The sequence below is a fragment of the Fulvia fulva genome, chromosome 5 (genome assembly GCF_020509005.1).
Source record: "Fulvia fulva chromosome 5, complete sequence".
Taxonomy (NCBI): Eukaryota; Fungi; Ascomycota; class Dothideomycetes; order Mycosphaerellales; family Mycosphaerellaceae; genus Fulvia; species Fulvia fulva.
This window is the reverse complement of record NC_063016.1, coordinates 5753676-5773593: the sequence shown is the minus strand read 5'-3', so window position 1 is coordinate 5773593 and position 19918 is coordinate 5753676. Positions and strand designations below refer to the sequence as shown.

The 19918-nt window shown below is 53.0% G+C and overlaps 8 protein-coding genes across 8 annotated transcripts; 7 read left to right on the top strand and 1 right to left on the bottom strand.

The window, feature by feature from the left end:
* Nucleotides 1-4182: 4182 nt before the first annotated feature.
* On the top strand, nucleotides 4183-4953 carry CLAFUR5_06620 (uncharacterized protein; the record flags this gene model as incomplete). The annotated part of the gene is made up of 1 exon (XM_047905768.1): nucleotides 4183-4953. One exon carries the CDS (start codon nucleotides 4183-4185, stop codon nucleotides 4951-4953), a length of 771 nt encoding a protein of 256 aa, XP_047762381.1.
* A 19-nt stretch (nucleotides 4954-4972) lies between these two features.
* On the top strand, nucleotides 4973-5752 carry CLAFUR5_06619 (uncharacterized protein; the record flags this gene model as incomplete). The annotated part of the gene is made up of 2 exons (XM_047905767.1): nucleotides 4973-5109; nucleotides 5227-5752. The coding sequence occupies 2 exons, from the start codon at nucleotides 4973-4975 to the stop codon at nucleotides 5750-5752; spliced, it is 663 nt and encodes a 220-aa protein (XP_047762505.1).
* Nucleotides 5753-6187: 435 nt separating this feature from the next.
* Nucleotides 6188-6980, top strand: CLAFUR5_06618 (uncharacterized protein; the record flags this gene model as incomplete). The annotated part of the gene is made up of 3 exons (XM_047905766.1): nucleotides 6188-6255; nucleotides 6305-6431; nucleotides 6483-6980. 3 exons carry the CDS (start codon nucleotides 6188-6190, stop codon nucleotides 6978-6980), a joined length of 693 nt encoding a protein of 230 aa, XP_047761900.1.
* A 1401-nt stretch (nucleotides 6981-8381) lies between these two features.
* Nucleotides 8382-10129, bottom strand: CLAFUR5_06617 (Transmembrane protein; the record flags this gene model as incomplete). Its single annotated transcript, XM_047905765.1, has 3 exons — nucleotides 8382-9263; nucleotides 9315-9590; nucleotides 9644-10129. The coding sequence occupies 3 exons, from the start codon at nucleotides 10127-10129 to the stop codon at nucleotides 8382-8384; spliced, it is 1644 nt and encodes a 547-aa protein (XP_047762538.1).
* Nucleotides 10130-11840: 1711 nt separating this feature from the next.
* CLAFUR5_06616 (Secreted isochorismatase effector Isc1) lies at nucleotides 11841-12492 on the top strand (the record flags this gene model as incomplete). The annotated part of the gene is made up of 2 exons (XM_047905764.1): nucleotides 11841-12233; nucleotides 12307-12492. 2 exons carry the CDS (start codon nucleotides 11841-11843, stop codon nucleotides 12490-12492), a joined length of 579 nt encoding a protein of 192 aa, XP_047762540.1.
* Nucleotides 12493-13271: 779 nt separating this feature from the next.
* On the top strand, nucleotides 13272-14429 carry CLAFUR5_06615 (uncharacterized protein; the record flags this gene model as incomplete). Its single annotated transcript, XM_047905763.1, has 2 exons — nucleotides 13272-13691; nucleotides 13740-14429. The coding sequence occupies 2 exons, from the start codon at nucleotides 13272-13274 to the stop codon at nucleotides 14427-14429; spliced, it is 1110 nt and encodes a 369-aa protein (XP_047761943.1).
* A 189-nt stretch (nucleotides 14430-14618) lies between these two features.
* Nucleotides 14619-15422, top strand: CLAFUR5_06614 (uncharacterized protein; the record flags this gene model as incomplete). The annotated part of the gene is made up of 1 exon (XM_047905762.1): nucleotides 14619-15422. One exon carries the CDS (start codon nucleotides 14619-14621, stop codon nucleotides 15420-15422), a length of 804 nt encoding a protein of 267 aa, XP_047761945.1.
* An 858-nt stretch (nucleotides 15423-16280) lies between these two features.
* On the top strand, nucleotides 16281-19743 carry CLAFUR5_06613 (uncharacterized protein; the record flags this gene model as incomplete). The annotated part of the gene is made up of 8 exons (XM_047905761.1): nucleotides 16281-16971; nucleotides 17043-17095; nucleotides 17147-17413; nucleotides 17464-17586; nucleotides 17637-18116; nucleotides 18179-18397; nucleotides 18742-19205; nucleotides 19302-19743. The coding sequence occupies 8 exons, from the start codon at nucleotides 16281-16283 to the stop codon at nucleotides 19741-19743; spliced, it is 2739 nt and encodes a 912-aa protein (XP_047761942.1).
* Between the last annotated feature and the right edge of the window lie 175 nt (nucleotides 19744-19918).

Sequence of the window (19918 nt, the reverse complement as noted above, 5' to 3'; positions counted from 1 at the left end):
GCTACGCTTACCTTTAGAGGTTTATAACCGCTAATAGTACATTCTACTTAGTACGATTTATAAGGCGCCTACTAATATATATCGTTACACCAACGAGGATGCTTGAGCACGAGACCGCTATACCGCCGATCGACCTATACATCCAGGGACTACGGACCTCCTACTTAGGCAAGTCGGCACAGTACCCAGTACAGAAGGTCATCGCCAGTGCAGTCGCAAGGGCCCGCGAATCAGTACCAGCGCATAGGGGCATTCGACCCGGAAACGAGCCGAACTACCGGGCAAGGGACGAACAGCTAGCAACACAATGGGAAGGTGAGAAATCGTTTGTAGAGCAACTATAGAAAGAGAGGTAGAACAACTAGGTTGTAGGGCATCGTGGACGCCCTTAGCCAGCGGGACAACCTAAGGAATGGTCAGCTACAAAATCCGCGGTCAAGCACCCCCCGAAGCTCATCCACTACCGCCTTACGAGGGCACAGAGTAGCATAGCAACCCAACTGCGAAGCGAACACATCGGCCTCCAGGGGTACCTATCATGGAGGAAGGTTCCAGGATACACGAATACTAGCTGCCCCTGCGGCTATCGCTCCCAGAACGTACGGCACGCACTCCTCGTCTGTCCGAGGTGGTCGCTAGGAAGGGGGGAGTGGATGGCAAAGGCGAGGAACCGGACGATTAGGGCACTTCTTAACAACGCTGAGGACCTACGGCGCATTACGAACTGGATACTAGAGAAGGGCTGGCTAGAACAGTACCGCCTAGTAGGAGCAGTGCAGGAAGAGAGGACACGACGCAGCGCGACGAGACCGGCTGGGAGCGGGGGCTAACGGGGTAGTGACATGGACTACGTACGTTTAGAGGGAAAGCTAATCTAGATAAGGAGAAGTTAGGGGCGGGAAGGGTTTTCACCTATTCGGGTTTCCCTTTGTACATAACAATAGATATATACCTGCATAGGCCGGATAGGGTCCTAGAACAGGGGAATGACAAATCTATCTATCTATCTATATATCGTTAGTTAGGCCATCTCGTATCGCTTGTCTAGATTCGCCTCTAACGCTAGTAACGGCCACTTTTTGCTACTCGATACTAGACCCTTTGGACATACTACGGAGTGGATCGCTTGACCTAAAATGTCTCGATCCTAGGTAGCCGTAGCCTTTGGCTTACTGAGAGCAAGATTAGATTCAAGATCAGACGCATTTTGCGGAGCGGGCATTGACTCGACAGGTCCGTCGAAGTTCAGCTAGATGTCAAAGTGCTGTTCTGTTTTCTCCGGATCCTCGAGATCGCGCACGGCCTGGACAACGTTATGACGAAACTTTATGAAGGGATAAAAATTGGACGCTGATGCAACGCTCTGGGGGTTAGCGGCAAGTCCCTTGGGCTCGTGGGTAGAATCCTGTCCAGTGCAGGTTCGGTCTCCAGATAATTTGATGCAGGACACCAGGCCGATCGCAACAACAGCCGGGGCACTGAGAAGTGAGCCACTATATTGGCGATGAGTGATGTCCCGATCAGCATCGTGCCGGGTCCTGACCTACCTCGCCACCGACATTAATTTGATGCTTATAGACGACAATTTCGAAGCTTTCATGTTCAAGCTCCTCGGGCTTACATTTTCCAAGTCGTGCAGGAAGTGTAGCCACGCCACTCCCGCACCTTGGACAGCCAGACGAAGCTTTCTTCTCGACCCATAGAAGTCATCTCTGATCCTCACACGATTATCGGCGCTGGAGTCTTGGTACAGGATTGTGGGCGTGAAGTCTTGGGCGGGTTGACGACTCGCTTGGCCGGGGCACGTAATCCTGTCCAGCATTTGGCAAAGCACTTCATAGCAGATGTCGGCCGAGTGCGAGAATGAAGAGCTACAATAATACGTGTGCAAAACTTTTGCAAGATGCTTCGGCTGCGCATGAAGAGATGTGGAAGGGTGGTAAGCTGGTGGCGGAAAGATCTTGCCGAGCTGGTGTCGCTTTACTTTGGAAAACGATGACTAGGGGTTGTGGTGCAAAAGACTACAATCGCCTCGAGTTTGACAGGCCTGACTTGATTGGATGGTTGGTAAACGGTCTGGCCGTTCAACGTGTGCGATGAGTAGAACAAGCTCAGCCTTCGCTTGTCGCCGTCCTCGTCTCGTCAGCAAAGCCGAGAAATGGACAACGCTCGTATCTTCTGCAATTGGCATCCCCTGGTCAGCACTACGAGAGGTTGTATGGGTGAGTGCATCACTCCCTCAGCGGAGAACATGGCGAGTTTGCAATGCGTTGTGAGAAGCACGATCGCAGCACAACCTCCGACCATGCCGATTGCTGCCGCCGATGCTTGTTGTGTCCTTGATCGTTCACCTGCCGTATCTTATACTGCCCATCAGACGCGAAAGACTAGCAACTTGTTCGACCGCAGTAAGCAGCGGGATTGTAGCGGAGCATTATGTTTTCCTCGTCGTCGACATTACAGATCATCGTCATATCCTGGGCTACACATCGAACGTATCGTAAAAGCGTCCGTCGCTGTCACTCTCCGGTCGCATCGCGGCGTCGTGGTTCGGATCGTGGTGCTGTGCATTGCTGTCAGATGGAACGGACCCGCTTTCGCCTTTGACCTGTCTTCGAACCTCAACGATGGGCGCTCTCTTCGCATCTTGATCTCTCTTAATGGAAGGACGATTAGAGAAGTAGAGGGGTTGGCTGAAGTTCAATGTTGGTAAGGAAGTCAAGTGGGTCGCTGCGGAGGGTTCCTTGACAGGATCTGCAATGCATGTCACATCTCAGCTCTGCGAGCATTCCTGGACCCCGCTACATGTACGCAGTCGCAGCATGGAGCTTGGAAAGTACCAATCATGCCAAAGTATCGCTTTGATGGACTGGATGGAGGCTGCCAGTTGCGCCCGACTCTGGAACTTGGTGCGGTGGGCGCCACAAGAGAGCCTACGGTTACACACCCAAGCCTGCAAGCCCCCTGGCGTCATTGTGGGATGGGCGCCGAATCAGGCTTCAAAGATTGCCCGGAAGGGAGCTCCAGCCTGGTTGGGGGCCAGAGTACCCCTGTCTCGACCACAGCCAGCCCATTAATGTTCTGCGGCCGCAGTGTGGCCACTCGGCTATGCCTCCTTCGGCGGTCATCAACCAAAGTACTTCAGATGTTCTACAGGCCGGTGAAAAGCTGTCGGGGCTGAGATGGCGGCATTGATGCGGGTTCAGCTGTCACATGTCCTCTCTTTGCAGCTTATTCGGCAATCAAGCTCTGCGCTCCTCAGTCTGCTTGGGACTTTGAGAACTTGAAAAGGGCAGATTGGGAGTCAAGCTGCCGTGCTCTTCGAATTTGAAATCTGCCTATGCGCTTGCGATAGGGTTTCAGTTTGCAGCTGTTCGATTATCGAGTGGCTAGCGTCTGCGCCAGCTCTTCGAGGACTGTCTGGTGAGGAAGAATTGGAGTCCGACTTGGTAACGTTCGGGCCTCCGCAATATCTGATTGCGAAGCTGGGCTTTTTCAATCAGTCGAAGAGCAGCTGGAGGCCTCCAAAGATTGGAGTGGCGGATGGGGGTAATAGACATCAGTTGGGGCCCTCGCACGTTGTTGAAGCAACAGCTATGGTTGAGCGCCATCCACGTGGTCGTGCTGCCGGCATTAACATGGCGATAGGATGATGCTGTCGGGCGCTTCCATCGTGGCTTTGCAATTGTGCTGACTCTTTGCTGACTGTTCATGACGGACTCCTTGGTCCCAACCACAGGCAGGATGCTCTGCCTTGACAGTATACAGGTGAATCAAGGTTGTTGTGGAGAGCGCAAACAGGGCTGGAGAGAGGGTGAATGGAAATAAACCTCCGCTAGCGCAGCTCTTGCCGCGACCAATAACAAGCATATTCGAACATCACTCCTCCTGCCGCACCTTTCACGTTGAAATCACTCGCGTCCAAAACACGCACGCTCATTGCATAGCCATGCTTTGTTTAAAGACGGGCTATGATTATATTGAGTATGCGAATATCATGGCACAGAGCGCGTCAGCAGGCTTCATACCAGGCTAAGTAGCAGTCATCCAAGTGTTTCTTTCCTATAGCTCCGCCTAACTTCGTCTGATCTACAAAATACCACCTACTTTGACACCAGGGTACGGAGGTACCGCAATCCCGCTCACATCAACACAGTCATAGCCCTCTGTTGATACTCCGCCATGGCCGACGATGGCTGGACCCAAGTCCCGCGCAAATCCAAGCCCGGCGTCAACTTCAGTCGTCACCTCCCGGCGTCCCAGACGCCGACGACGACGACGACGACGACATCAAACATCGACCGCACGAACCCTCCTTCGCGAGACATCACACTTGCTCAGATCACCGCCGACTACCAGCGAAAGCTCAAGACGTGGCAGCAGAGTCAATGCCGGTCAGCGACACTGCGAATCCTAGATCGCATACGACCTGACAGTGGATGGAATATACGTACAGCAGTATGTCTGGCAAGTGGCAGCTTCAGCAGAGACAACCTGGAATGCAGGAGGAGGAGTATGTGGCAGATCGTTGTCTTTATAGACCTTGCGAAGCATTTCGTAGAGGGTGTGAAGGTGGTCGCGCAAGAGCCTGCGTACACAGATTTGGATCGAGTGTTTCTGCAGACATTGCATATTGAAGCACTGGAAGTGGATTTTGAGAAGGGCAGTGGACTCGGACAAGCGGGGAAACATCTCGGGAAAGAGGCATTCGTCTTCGAGCCGTTCCTAGATATGGATGCGGTCATGATGAAGGAGATCGTTGAGGCAGATGTGGCACTGTATGTCGGAAGTTCCATACGGGGGTTAATGAGCAGGACGAACGAGGTGGGTGCGTTGGCGAAGAAGTTCAGCGAGTCGCATAGGATGTACAACTTCCCCGAATTCGAGGTGGATCCGAATGTGCTGGGTGGGATGGGCATATATTGGAAGGAGGAGCAGGAGGATGAAACGTGAGCGCCGGACCGCACGAAAGATGCAATACAAAGAAGCGGAATATCTGGCGGGCTTTGAGGTTCGGGGAACAAAGAAGGCGGCTTCTCAGCAGCAGAGGCATATCGTGTCATTAAACTTTCACAGCCTGAGCAACCACCCGCTCTGCAAACAGCACCAGTCTGCCGCCTTTAGGACCTGTTCAAACCATATACCTCATGGCCACATTCTAAGCAGCGCAGCCTTTCGCCTTGTAAGCGAAGCTGATGCTGCTTGAACCACACCGCTTCCTCACAGCTCGCTGATACTGGCCAGCTTTTTCATTCTACACTGCTTGCGACATAGTATACACTGCGAGAATCCCGACATCTTCGCCGTCCTCATTCAATTCTTCTACCGCTTCACTCTCGCCGAATTCAACGACCCCATCCTCGCAGTCCTGATCTACCAGGTCGCAGACAAATACGACGTGCCCGGCCTCCGCAAGCTCGCTGCCAACCGCTTCGAGAAGTCTTGCGACCCCAAGAACAACTTCGAAGCCTTCGGCACTGCACTGAAGGAGATTGATGAGCGCACTGCACCAAACGACAAGACCCTTTGGGAAATTGTTGTCCCGTTGGTTAAGCAGAACATGGGGTTCCTGCTGGCGCAGAAGGAGTTCAAGAGTACTATCAAGGAGATCAATGCGCTGTACTTTCGTCTGCTTGAGGAGTGGAGTCTTGATGACTCGGGGGAGAATGCTGCGATTGATCCTGCACTGTTGGCCGATGGGGGGACTTCGTTCGTCAGCATCGGATGGGGTGGTGGTAGGGTTGTTGGTTGAGAAGAGGGGAGGATGTCGGAGACTTTACACACCAAGAGAATCGGGCAGAAGCAGACCACGAGCACAGGCATAAGATATCGGCTTGCAAGTTTTGAGTACAGTCGGCGGGTTTGACTTGCGATATGACATAAGCCTCGCCATTCGCCCATAATCGATACTTCTCACATGAGAATGGGTCCAACTTCGTATCGCCGCCGCCAGCCGCAATTCCTGAGTCCGTGCGCGCATTCATCGACTTCTTAGCGCGCTTTTAGGTTCGCGCGGGCGCAGGTTCGCCTACAAATATCTCCCTCCGTACTATGACTTCCTCTCACAAACACCCGCGCCAGAGAACCACCAGCGAGCTCTAAACTCAACCAACAACCACCACCACCAGCTCTTACCGACTCACATCCAACCCAACGCCCATCCATTCCGACCTCCCACGCAGCCGCAATGTCGGCCAACAACACCACCAACCTCGTCGGCAACGCCGGCGAAGTCCTCAAGAAGAACGTCAAGGAGTATGTCGCCGCACACATGACTCGATGTATTCTCGCTAACACCTCCCAGTCTCCTTGCCACTGGCCTTTTCTCGGACTTGACCATCGTCTGCGGACACAAGGAATTCAAGGTCCACAAGTCCATCCTCTACTTACAGAGCGATTACTTCAAGAAGTTGCTGGGTGGCGAATTCCGCGTAAGTACCCTCGAATTTCAGTGCACCCTCGCTTGTGCTGACATGTGACAGGAGGCCAACTCGAGCACCATTCCATTCGATGAGGACCCCGATACCTTCCACGCACTGATCCACTTCCTCTACAACTTCACCTGGTGCCCGAGCATGGTGGAGCCGACCCAGGTCGTGGCCGTCTACCAACTCGCCGACAAGTACCTTGTCCCACCACTTTACCAACTCGCCGCCAGCCGGTTTAAGCAGGCCTGCGACCCCAAGGGCAACACCGAAACCTTCATCGACGCCATCGACGCCGTCCTTGAGTCCACTGCGCCTGGTGACGACACGTTGTGGAACATCGTCTTCCCTATGATCAAGCAGAACATGCGTCTCCTGACCAAGAACGCCAGCTTCGTGGACTTGCTGCAGAAGCACGAGGACCTCAACATTCGTCTCCTCGAGGAGATGAGTGTGAGTGAGCCGGCCGAGCACACTGCGATTGACCCTGATCTACTGGCTGATGGCGGCGGGTGGGGCTCGATCTATGGCGGAGGCGGCAGGAAGTTGGGGTGAAGAGGCCTGTGGATGAGAAGGGGTGCTGGATACGAGGATTGAAAGCCGTGCCACAAGCATCCCAGCTTGACAGGGAGTGATACGCATTCTGAGCGTTTTTGTTCGACGGCGAGCAGGGCATAGCTAGCGAAGGTACACGTAGGCTAATGAGAGACGCAAAAAAAGATTCTGTTATGAGAGGTTTGTGTGTACGTTTTCACCCGGCTGTGACTGTAAGCCCGTCCTTCTAGCCATGTCTTTGAACTTTGCATAATGCTGGCACAAAAACCTGGCTACCATTCCACCACGCACGATTGATCAGCGTTCCAGCCGAAGATCGGTGATACATCCACGTCCCACGCACATCGCCAAGCGGCCAGCATCACGTGGTAGTCACAAGGCATCATCATCTCGAGGAGGAAAAGATAAGGCAAACCTCAAGCTACATCACGCCATAGCATTCAACAACGTCTTCAACTTAGTCCAGCGGTTCAAATATCCCCCCTTCACTCTCCAAGACATGACTCCCTCCTCAGGACTACGACGAACACGCTTCATGAGAGATCCCGCACCAGCGTGTCCTCCCCCCAGCGTTGCATCATTGCACATTTCATCCGACATGTCCCTTCCTTCCACATTTCGAAACCATCGACATCCCCTTCCAGCCCAAACCAATCTCAAAATTCCAACGTTCTCAGTCTCCCCAATTCCCTTTCGCCTCTCCCCACCCTGCTCGACTTCATAAGCCTAGCTGGCGTTCTCGAGATAGACGCCACCCTCAGCACCATCAGCGATTCATCCCTACTTTCCAAGACCTGAACGCCAGGGCCAGTCGCTCTCTTCCTTCCGCATGGCTGCGACCCTTGTCGTAACATGTGACACTGCGTTTGCTCCGTGGAGGGAGTGCCGAGGGCGAGCCGAGCATTCGATATGTAGGTAATCCAACATCCGAGAGATATAGCCCTTGTCGAGAAGCCGACCATATGCATGCAGATCAAACACGTTCGTTGAATGTATCTCGGTGCCCGCAGAGTAGAACTCCAGCTTTGCTAGAGGGTACCATCGATCTTGAAAGCAGCAGCGTGGCTGTTCCATATCCAGTACATGCACACCAGTGGGCAAAGGGAACATGGCCCTGTGTGTAGGTGTTCAGAGACTTTAATGTCAGCGCGGGGACAGGGCGAACGAAGCACACTGTGGCTGTAGTTTAGGTCTCCCGTTGTTCTGATCTTGGGAACGGATAGGCCTGAAAGATAAGAATCGCATCAATGGTATCACAAACAAGCACCCCTCACTATACCCCAGCGCGCATACTACGCACCAAAGCTCCTCCAACGCCATGCATAATCAACACTGTCCACTGTCCAGACAATCCACGTCCTGCCGCTCCGTGGTCATAACATCATACCCCCATCATCACCCTCAACTCCTCGAACCATTGCTCCTATACGTCGGCGGCCGTCCCAACGCGTCCGAGCCCACACCACCCCAATGATTCCACCCGGGCGGCTGAGGGCTGTGTCCCCTGCTCGTAGGGTGCAATTTCCCACTCGGACCTGTCGATATCCCCGGAGCAGGCGCCATACCAGGGTGATAACCCGTATCTTCATCGTCCCAGTCGCTCGGCTTGATGTCAAGGTTTAGACTATCGTCCTGTCGGTGCTGTGCGCGGACAGGTTGTGCTGGAGTCCCCAAATCCCCCGATACATAATCGTCCGGACCTTGATGGCGGTACGGACTCGAATCGACAGCCCGTCCAGGAGCCTGCGAGTACCCGAGAAGTCCAGCTTGGTCGTCATACGGCGCGTCTGCTCTCACAGTCCCAGCTCTACCTCTAGCAGGCCGATTCTCATAGCTCGGCCGCAATTCAGTCGCAGCATCGCCCGTAGCAGCATATGCAGGACCCATATACGCCGTGTTATCCACACTGACCTTAGCAGGGTGGTAACTGGTATCGTTGTGTCTCTGTCTCACACCCACGAACATCCACCTGAAGCCTCGGGCTATCGACTTGACAATATCCCAAGGGTTGAAGGCATCGGCGATGGCTTTGACGCCCATGAAGCCTCCCTTGTATCGTGGGGTGTCGCCGTGGATTGAGCCCATTTCAGGTGCCATGATGGGGTTCTTCACGTGTTTGATGCTGTAAGGTTTCCAGGGATAGGCGAAGATGTGCATGACGGAGAAGCCAGCCATTTCGATGCAGAGCATTACTGATGGAATGCCGATTTTGATGTCTTGGTAAGCCAAGTGCTTAGTCGGTTGCAGAGGGCCCTTCGCTGATGATAGCAGGGAGATAACAAACTACGCGTCGTCAGTATTGAAGCACGACCATCGAGTGCCTGCATGACTTACAGTCTGCCAGAAAGAGAAAAAGATGACCAGCTTGATGCTCAGCACCTTCAAGGTTAGCTTGTGCCCTGACAAGTCATTCTTGAGCTGGATGTAAAACTGAATGACCATGAACATAGCCACCGTCACTGAGATGCACTCGAATGCCAGCACCCAGATATGCGCAAAAGCCGGACTCAGCGACACGCTGCAGTATCGTCCGAAAGCCTGGCTGATGACGGAAACAATGGTGAAGAAGACCCTCACAAAGCAGTACTGGAAAATGCCTGCCCAGATGACCTGTCACACGTGTAAGCTTATCGTTCCTCCACGTTGTCCGATATCGCACTCACATTGAACCACGTCAAGCCGCTCCTGGGCTTCCTCAACGGCCCCCGATCCTCTCCACCCGTACACTTCTGCATCCAGAACACCCCCAAAAACCAATTCTGTGGCCTGATCCCTCTAAAGTATTCCTTCTGCTCATGCAAATCCGGTGCAATATAAAAGCACAGCAACGTGAAGAAACTGCTTATCGCAAAAGCCTCATAACAATCCCGCAACACCTCATAATACACCGCATGTTTGTAAAACAGGTAGCTCAGAAAACTGACCACACTGTACACCGGAATCATGAACAGGATCCGGATGATGTTCTTCTGCTCGTTGGGGCGCAGGTAGTGGGTTGCGTGCATGTAGATGAGCCAGAGGGAGACGACGACGGAGATGAGGCCGAAGATGGCGGCGAGGAAGAGGCCGAAGTGGTGGAAGGTGAAGCCTTTCCAGAGGGGGGCTTCGGCGATGATGGAGTCTTCGAGGGTGGTGTTGCAGGTGGGCATTGTTGCGGTGCTCTTGCTCTTTCTGCTCGGGGCAGCGGTGCCGCCGAGGGGGTGTGCGCTATCGCAGTGGTGTTATCGTTGATGGGGTTTGGTGGTCGAGGCGGTGTCGGTGGTGTAATAATGCTGGATCAATGGCAGTTCTGATTTCCTGCTACTGTCCTGTAATCCTGGTCGCGTCGGTCGTGCCTTCTCTTGACTGTGCTGGGCGAAGGCTTGGAGGTAATGCTTGGTATGGCATAAGCGTTGTCGCGGCCGTGCTTACTGGACAAGCAGGGCGGATCGTGATGGCAGGAACGTTTCTGGAGGCGTGGAAGCCGTTTCGATCTCACTGCAATCGTCAATGTCCAGAGATGAATACTTCGTTGCGAAAACCCTGCGCCAACATTCTACTAGCACCAAGGAGGCTGTGCTCGTGTTGAAACGCGAATCGTGGAGCGGCGCGCATGAGTGGATGGCGTACCTGAGGCGTAGCGTATCGATATGCATAATCCTGCATAAGTTGTCGTCAGCGGCGCAGGAATCGTGTTACCGAAATAACGCTCGGCAGAGCTGAAACATGGTCGCGTGTCTCGTGATCTGGAAGACTGGAATATCTCGTGATCTCTGAGAAGAATACCTTCTGTCTCATCACCACAGTCTTTGAACACACGTGCCGTCACCTCACAATGTTCGCCTTCATCAAGCTCTGTGGCCGTCTCGCAGTCTACGGCGCCGCCGGCTACAGTCTCTACACTATCGGCCACAAACACGGACGAGAGGAATTCAGTCGCCTGCAGAGTCAGCCAGGATCTGGACGACGACTGTGAAGTACACACGAGTAAACTACACACGGCTGCACGTACATTGGAAGGCCCAAAATGGCGTCATCCCGACCGTAACGCACAATCGGATACTCCAGGTCCACCGGGCTGATCAGAAGATGGGCAAGAAACGCTACCTCCGGACCATTCTCTGATCATGGGACCATCTAGATCGGCCCAAAGAACAATACACAATGTCTAAGTCTAGCCCCGACAACAATCCAGAAGATCCACGGCATGAGATCCTCACAAATCGACCGTTAAGTGCTCGCGGAGGTGTCGTAGGTGCTGTTTGGACACGATTGAAGTGCTTAGGGGACGCTTCAGGATCAACGTTAGGCTATGAGACACCGGCAGAGCAAGCTGCGACCTGGCAGCCATGGGCACATCAAGTCAGGCTTGAGCAAATTGCACCAAAGTCACTGGCTTAGTCAGCGGATCAGCTGTCCACTCTTGTTTCCTGTATATTCTGCTGTGTGCTCTGATCAACGTGCTTCGGTCGATACTGATAGTTTGCCGTAGGCCATTGGGCCAGCATCAGAAGCACAACTTCTTCCAAGCCTTCTGCTTCGGTGTCGGTTCAAGAAACAACACGCACGGAGCAGAAAGGTACTGACTGCTTCAAGAGTCGATCGTCATCAAATCACACACGACGTGCGAGCGCTCACCAGCAGTACTATACGCCATCAAAGGACGAGCGGATGCCAGAGTCCACGTTCCGCTGCACAGCATCATCTCTCTCTTCCCGAGGCCCTTAGCTAATACTGCCCCACCAAGGTGAGCTACAACAGCGGGGTGACGATCGAGAAAGTGGCCAGAACATATATCATCATTCACTTCCTTCTCCCTGCACAACCCCTGTCACCACAACACCAACCTCCACCCGCAACCCACGACCCCACACACCCACAATGTCCGCCAAATCCTTCCGCCAACTCGTCGGCGCCGGCCCCTCGACCGCCTCCCCCTCCGACTCAACCCTCATCATCATCGATGCGCAGAACGAATACGCCGAAGGCGCCCTCAAAGTTACCGACGCTCCCTCCACGCGCAAAGCCATTTCCTCCCTGCTCGAAAGGTACCGCTCCGGCGGCGGGAAAGTCGTGCACGTCAAGCACTCTGTGCCCGAGGGCGCACCGGTCTTCACACCCAAGACGAATCTCGCGGAGGAGTTTGAGGAGTTGACGCCGAAGGGGAATGAGAAGGTGATTGAGAAGATCCATCCAAGCAGTTTCGCGGATACGACGTTGCATGATTATTTGAGAGGCGATGGGGGGAAGAAGATTGTGTTGGTTGGGTATATGGTATGTTCAAGGACAAATCGATGATGAGAGGGACTATGGTTATGGGGAGAGGTCATACTGACGCTTCACTTAGGCCCACGTCTGCGTCTCAACCACCGCTCGCGATGCCGCGAGACTCGGGTATGATGTCCTAATCGCTGAAGATGCTGTCGGTGATCGCGATATTCCTGGTGCGAGTGGTGCGGAGGTCACGAAGATGGTTATGCATGAGCTGGGCGATGCGTTTGCGACGATTGTGCAGAGTAGCGAGATCAAGTAAATGCGCAGACTATCTATGTATGTTCAATTATTCCCTGGCTTCGTCGTACAGCACGAGCCTTGAGGCGGACCCTGCGTTTGAAGTGACGACTTTCAGGTTTCTTTCGTCTCCCAGGACAACACTGGGTCCTTCCTAGGACGCCTTGTCGCCTGCTGCTGTTGATGGAGTCGCTAACATGCGTCGCCAAAGTTTTCAACCCCGACAATACGTGCATTCCAGCATCTTGACTATGGCAGAGGAGCCATCTCGAACCGCGAGTCTTGGAAGGAGCCTGCTGGCGAAGCATTTCGAATCGCTTGCTATCTTCGGGAGCTGGACCACGCACCGAGGGTCGATCGATTTTGATATGGCGTGCTCACGAGAGACCGTGTCTTCTTGCATTCGCATGGAAAGGTCTCCAGTCAAGTGATCGGAGCAAAACAAGCTGTACAGGATTTTCCGCCGTCTGATCGTCGAAAATTTCCATACAACGAACGAGAAGCACATATCCTCTCTGTTGTGCTTCATACCGGTGCGAAGATGGCGGCTGTTTCGCAAAGTCCGCCTAAAAAGAATCGATCAGCCTTCCCTGGAAGACACACCGTGTGTGCTGCAGCTGAAACGCCGTGGAACCATGCCGGCCTAATTTGGATGACAACACGCGAAGATGGCGGTGCTTCATGCGTACGAGCTGAGCCTTACTGTGCGACGCTCCATCACGGCCACCCAACGGAGCGTGGTATAAGTTGGATCTTCGCCCTGTCTTCTTGAATGCTGCATCGTTTCAAGCCACATTCACGATGGGGTCCTCACGTGTTCCACGGGCCTCGGAACATGAGAGGGAACTCTGTCACACACACTCAACGGAGAACTCTGACGCCGGCAGCATCGCGAGCAACTTAGGCATTCCATTCGATCCAACGTCTTCAAGCTCCACGATACTCCCACCGCCTTGCCAGCGGTCATCGGATGAGGGGACGACAGCCAAACAGCTAGAAGCATTGCCGTGCCTTTCAGATGATGAGGTGGTCAATGTACATGCCAAGCCCGCGCGCAGCTTGGCTCGGAATTGGGACAGTGCTACGATCTGCATGTTCACCGGATTGCTTCCCATATATTTCCTTGTCTTCGCTGGACTCGCTATCAAGCAGGACATGAGCATTTATGACGAATCATCACCGGATGCACAGTCGCAGCGGTTGCTTCAGGCTGCTAAATACGTGAGTGACTAGCGGGCGGTTGTGTCGGACGTGACTGACAGTTGGAAGGGACCATCCATATTCCCGATACTGTTCGTAGCAGTACTCGGTCAGTTAATGACAGTCCTCGCCTCGTGGAAGCTTGAAAGCAGCATAAGCATTGGACTACTAGAGTGCCTTCTTGCGAGCAGATCGTTGGCCTCTGCATTCCTGGCGCTCGTCAAATTGAGGATCTTCAATCTTTGGGTGCCAGTCATCCTTGTGGCTTGGTGTCTGTCGCCGCTTGGTGGTCAGTCAGCTTTACGCATCGTCTACACCACATCTTCGCAAAGCACCACTGTAGTGCCGATGACCTATCTGGACACCGAAAACACACCACTAATTGGCATATGGGCCAACGACTACGGATCATTGGGCTCAGTCATAGACTCTACATTCGTGACTGGCCTCGCGAGTCCAGGGACCTCCAAAAATGGATCTCAGGATCTTTATGGGAATATCCAGGTACCAATGCTGGAGGCCGTAACCTTGCCCGGTGAACCCGATGGATGGTACGAACTTTACCCTCCAGAAAAGCCGCCACATGCAGCTCTACTCGGCGTCCCCTTCAAAGTAGTCGACTCACTGGCAAAGTCGTCGTTCTTCATGGAGACGAACTACAAATATATGGACTGTAGTGCACAGATGTACAGTGATGCCGAGTTCTTCCGTGTGAACAATACCCGTACCTGGGCACCGACAGACCCTGCGAACTTTTGAGCCTTGTTGGAGCCTGGTCAACCGCGGCAAGATGACAACTATACCTACGTTCCGCAAAAGGCGAACAGCGGGTTTCGGCTACGGGATGCCACATCAGAACATAGGTATAACGATACCGTGCCTCGCAGGATCGGCTTACAGACATCATCGTACAACCCACTCCATGTTATCATAGAGATCTGGTGCGACATGAGCACGACGTATGTTGAACTCGCCGTTTTGTGTTATGAAGGAGGAGCTGACTGCTCCACTACGCGGATTCGCCAATCGCAGAAGCCCTACTGGCCTTCGACGGCGACCATTCTCGATAGACCTGAAAGCTGGGCAATGCGAGAGTCTGGCACCAACCCACTCATCGCACAGATGATCTTCCAGCACTTCCTTGATGCCGTACGTCCCAGGAGGACAGCACAATACTCAGTCTTCGAGACATTCTTTCTGGAGCCGGACAGGCCATACGTGGACGGTGGCACGGATGCTGATACACCAGTTGGACACCTCGGCAACGAATTGATATCGCAGCGTTTCACCCAGCTCATCAATACTTTCATTGTTGCGACGACGGCTCCAGTCGCTCTTACTGGCGGATTTGGCGTCTCTACTCCGTTCATGGACTACAACACGAGCCGGACAGACTTGCAGATCGAAACAACCTCTGTCATAATCCGCTGCCACAAAATGTGGGCAATATGTCTCATATGTCTGTCTTCTCTCCTTGTCATAGCAGGCTTACTGACCGCTTTCCTGGATCTTCGTCGCAAAGCACCGGGCATATTTGACAGCTTTGTGACTTCCATTAGAGATAGTCCCTATGCAAGATTACAGCATTTGAGTTCAACAGAAGACAGCGTTGATCTAGCAAGACGGCAACAAAACACCCGTGTGCGGATCGGAGATGTCAAGTCGGATGATACTCACGGTTACAATGCTGTTGCCACACTTTCTGGATCTCACGAAGTCGGGAGGCTGGGCTCGAGGAGACTGTATATATGAGATGGTATAGCTGGTTCAACTGACCCTGGCCGTGTCCGCGCTCATCAAGTTTCTGGCACATTCCTCGATCACTTCTAGAACGGAGCTCACACTGGACAGCGTTACAGTGCATATCTATTTAGGCATCATCGCTAAACAACAGAGCTTACGCTGCCTCCCCTTTTCTATAAGTTAGGCCAATTATTAGATCTCCTGCTTTGTTGAAGATTAGGTCCTTTATATCGGATGTACCACCACCTGGGAAGATGAACCGACCCTGGCTATTAAGTACGTTCTGAACCTGCGACATTATCTCCACAGCATAACTAGCAGTATCCCGTAACGAGTCGGCGACTAGTCTTTCGAAAGTCTTAGCATTGGAGAGATCTCTTGTGAAGCACTCTAACATCGGGCCTATCACCGGTATCTTTGCCAGAACGGACGTCTGTCACATGAGCGGTCGTCCTGACTTCCGGGGCCAGAGCCTCTACATCAACAGCTAATTTGCCAGTCTCCTTCACCGAGCGGAACTTAATTACCGTCTTCGACTTCACGCTTACTTTAGTATAAAAGTCGCTTCTAGAAACGAAGCCTAGGATGAACGATATGTTCACGTTCTGTTGACCGACCAGGCTCACCTAGTTCTCCATCTCGATCTTGCCATCTCCGGGAAATGGTGTCAGCCGACTATCGATCTGCGACTCGACTTCGAATGTAAACTGCGGATTCGGGCCTAGGACTTCTTGTTCGTGAGAAGCAGTGTGTTTGGTGCCTCGATACTAGTAAAACTACTCCAATCTACTCGTCGCTTGTCAAGCTCCATCTCCCGCGTTCATCAAGTCAGCCAGTAGCCATACTTGTGGCATCTGTTTGAGCGCCATGACCCTTGCGATTTCGTTTGCGCCCTCGACTGCTTTCTTGTTGGCCAGTTGGAGCTTCTTGGCGATGAAAGAATCCCAGGATATACGCCTGTACGAGGTTAGCACACTGGAAACCGATCACAATGCTCTTATCAACACACCTGGACATCCCAAGCGTGCCGCCAGTACTTTCGTAGAACCAGTCGCTAGACCACTGCAGATCGTGGCCGGGCAACGATCGACCTTCCGTCATCTCTGTGAGAAGGCAGGCATTGTGGTCATTGTCAGTGCTCGCTTTCCCACTATTTTTAACTGGGCGATGATTGATCGTCTGCAATCGGAGCGCCGTCCGCGGGAACGCGAGTTCATGGACAATGCCTTTCCAGCTGGCCAGGTCAAGCTCAGCGGAGACTTCCACATCGTCGAGGACAAGCAAGGGGAGCACATAACCTTCTCTGCAGACCAGAAAGGTAGGCTGGTTCTGATCCTGAAGGGTCAAAGTGGTCACAACGAGTGGATCAACCTCGATGAGAAGCTTCATCTCGCTCCGGAACAGACTGTCAGTACACTTGCAGTCTCGCAAAATCGGGATGGAAAGATCCATCTGGTGTTTGCCGCTCGCCAGTCTGGGGGCTTGGACAAGTTATTCGTGTTAAGGCCAAGGGCAGCGAGGCGTTCTGAATGGTCTGGGAACTCCGATCCTGTGCAGGGTACGTTCATGTATCTGCACGTCAAAGGCTGCATTCAGAACCTAAAGAGACATACCACTGATAGAACGCAGCAGACTTGTATAGCGGAGAGCAGTGGGAAATCATTGTCCGCCAAATTCCCCTTGTAAGCCTGAGCATCACATCGCTCTTCTTGTCTGTGCTGATGCTGAAGCAGGGTAGCAGCAACGACTCTTCCAGCGACGCCACACAATACCCACAAATCCACCTCTTCCCCAAGCACAAAGATAAAGCGACGAGAGACATCTGGGCAGTATCTGTCGACAATGAAAAGCGATCATGGACGAATCAGCGCAACTTACAAATGCCATGCAATCCCGATCTCATCTTGGACAAGTTTGTCGCCAATCTGAAGCTCTACCGCGGACTCTTCGTTCTTTACAAGGAGTCTGCTGACGCACCTTACGCCACCAATCTACGTTTTGTTGGTCTCAACCCTACCAAAAAATTCCAACATTGACTACTGTCAAACAGTACTTGCCGGAGGGTGCCTCTCGTATTGCATCATTTGACAACGACACCGGACACACTGACCTCCTGAAAAGCGGCAAAGTTCTGCATTGGAGATGCTCACGGGATTGTTACCTGGGCAAGAAGGTCCTATGACTGTGCTAAGCATTGATAGCACGATTTCTGACCTTGCACAGATGCGAATAGCACAGACGAAGGACGCTTTGTCGGTGTGGCCTTTGAGCAAAGACGCTCTGCTCTCATATCAAGAGTTTTCGATATCAGATGCTGCGGCTCCTCGTACGAGGACGACTGCCATTCCACTAATGAACCGAAGTAGCGCTAGTGACAGATTTACAGCACTACAACACCCGAAGTTGGGTCAGAAGCTGTTTGTCATTGACAACGCTGGCGCTATGAAGGTACTTGAGCAGCAGCCACAGACCGCTATGTGGCAGGCGCCAATCGATGTGATGATCCCTGATTCGAAGGTGATCGAGTTTAAGTCACAAACCGTACAGATCCAGGTGACAGACGATATCTCGGAAGCACTGCTCCCCAAGAAGGCTCTCAAGCTGTACCGCTCGACGGCCGCCGAACTTTTCATCAACGGCAAATCTGCTCGCGGCTCACCAAGTGGCCTGGATGTGGTTACAGACGAGTCTGGCATGCTGACAGTCATCATCAAGGCTGACACTCTCTCGTCACCAGTGCTGACTTTCACATTATCACAATCAAGGACAAGATCTGGACATTTGTTCTTGAGAACTTCCCTCAGGTCGCAGCGGCGATTGAAAGTGTGCTGGAAGCGAGCAGCCATGGTTGGGAGTGGGTGAAGAAGAAGTTCGAACTCTTCTTCAGCTGGGGTGACATTCTTGATACCAAGAATATTTTCGTGAACTGGATGACCCGGGGTCTGCTTTGGGGTGTGGACGCCGTTGCTTTGCTTGAGATCAAGGTATGTGATCGAAGGCACCTCTACAGACGCAACTGACATTTTACAAGTTGACGAACACTTTGACGAACTTCGCACAAAAGTACGAACTCTCAAGAACCTCAAGCTCCCACCAGCAATGTCAAAAATGAAAGCTGGAGCAGATCCCGCTTCGAAAGCAGAGCGAGGCAATTCAAGGGTGGACGAGACGCTGAAGTCGCCAGCTGCGGGCTACGGGACATACCACCTCAAACATAGCGGCCAAGAGCAATCGAGCGAAGAGGACAATCCAACAAAACGGCTCATGAAGCGCATGGGTGACGTCTTTACCCAAATCGAGACCCTCGACGCACGCTGCTAGGTTCTAGAACATCCAGCAACTGTTCAAGTCGAAGAACGTGACTGTGGAAGACATCTTCCAGAAACTCGGCGTTGACCTGCTGGATGATGTGATCGGCGTCATTCAGAAAGTGGTCAAGGGCATTTTGGGCACCATTGGGGACCTCATCCTCTTGTTTGCAGATGGCCTGAACACGGCGATCAACATACCCATCCTCACACCGCTTGACAAGAAAATGACGGACGGCGCTGACTTGGCCATCCTGGACGTTCTCTGCCTGTGCCTTGCCATACCACCGACTCTTACCTACAAGCTCATCACGGGCAACCGACCAAAGGGCATTCCCTACGTTGGCGACTTGGTCAAACTCAACGCCATGAAACCGGAACTCGATGAGCGCATGGGTCGAGTCAAGAAGGAAGCGCCCGATGCTACGCCTGGAGAGAAAGCAACGAAGCAAATTTCAGCTGACACATTGGCAAACATTAAGAGGTGAGCCCGAAAAGCACACATTGATGTAGTTACCCGAGCTACCGGGACACGGCGACGCTCACTCTCAAATCATAGCTAACCCACCTTGTCTCACAGAACCCAAGACCGCTTCATCGCCAACGGCATAACCGTAAGCTTTCTCCTCAAAATCGGCATCCCAGCCGGCGCCCAGCTTTGGTACACCTTCTCCACCTGGCCCAAGCAAATGATTCCCACCACACCCTACAGCTTCAAAGCCGCAATTCTCAGTACAGCATGCGGGCTGATTCCCTGGCTCCTCTCCGCCATCTCGCTCTTCAAGCTCACGCCGGACCAGCTCAAAGACAGAAAGGTCGACGTTGCAAAGCAATTCGACGATCTCTGGTTTAGGCATAGGTTTCGGATCTGGGTGCTGGGAGCTCTGGCTGTGGGGGCGGAGATGGCGGGCAGAGAAGCTGGGTATTGTTTCCTGTTGACGAGTAGTGTGGGGCAGGTTGGATTGTTGCTGTGGATGCAGATTGAGGCGTTTACGGGGCGCAGGGGTATGATGTGTATATAGCGGTAGAGGAGTGGGTGAAGATTGTTGGGCAGTTGAGTAGTGCTATATCAGGCTTGACGCTGGGTGGAGAGATGATGATTGCCGGGGTTGCGTTGGCGGTGACTACAGCTCTGAGCTGGGGCGGGGATGAATATCGTAAGAGTTGGTCTGGAGCAGGCTGGGAAGCAGAAGGTGC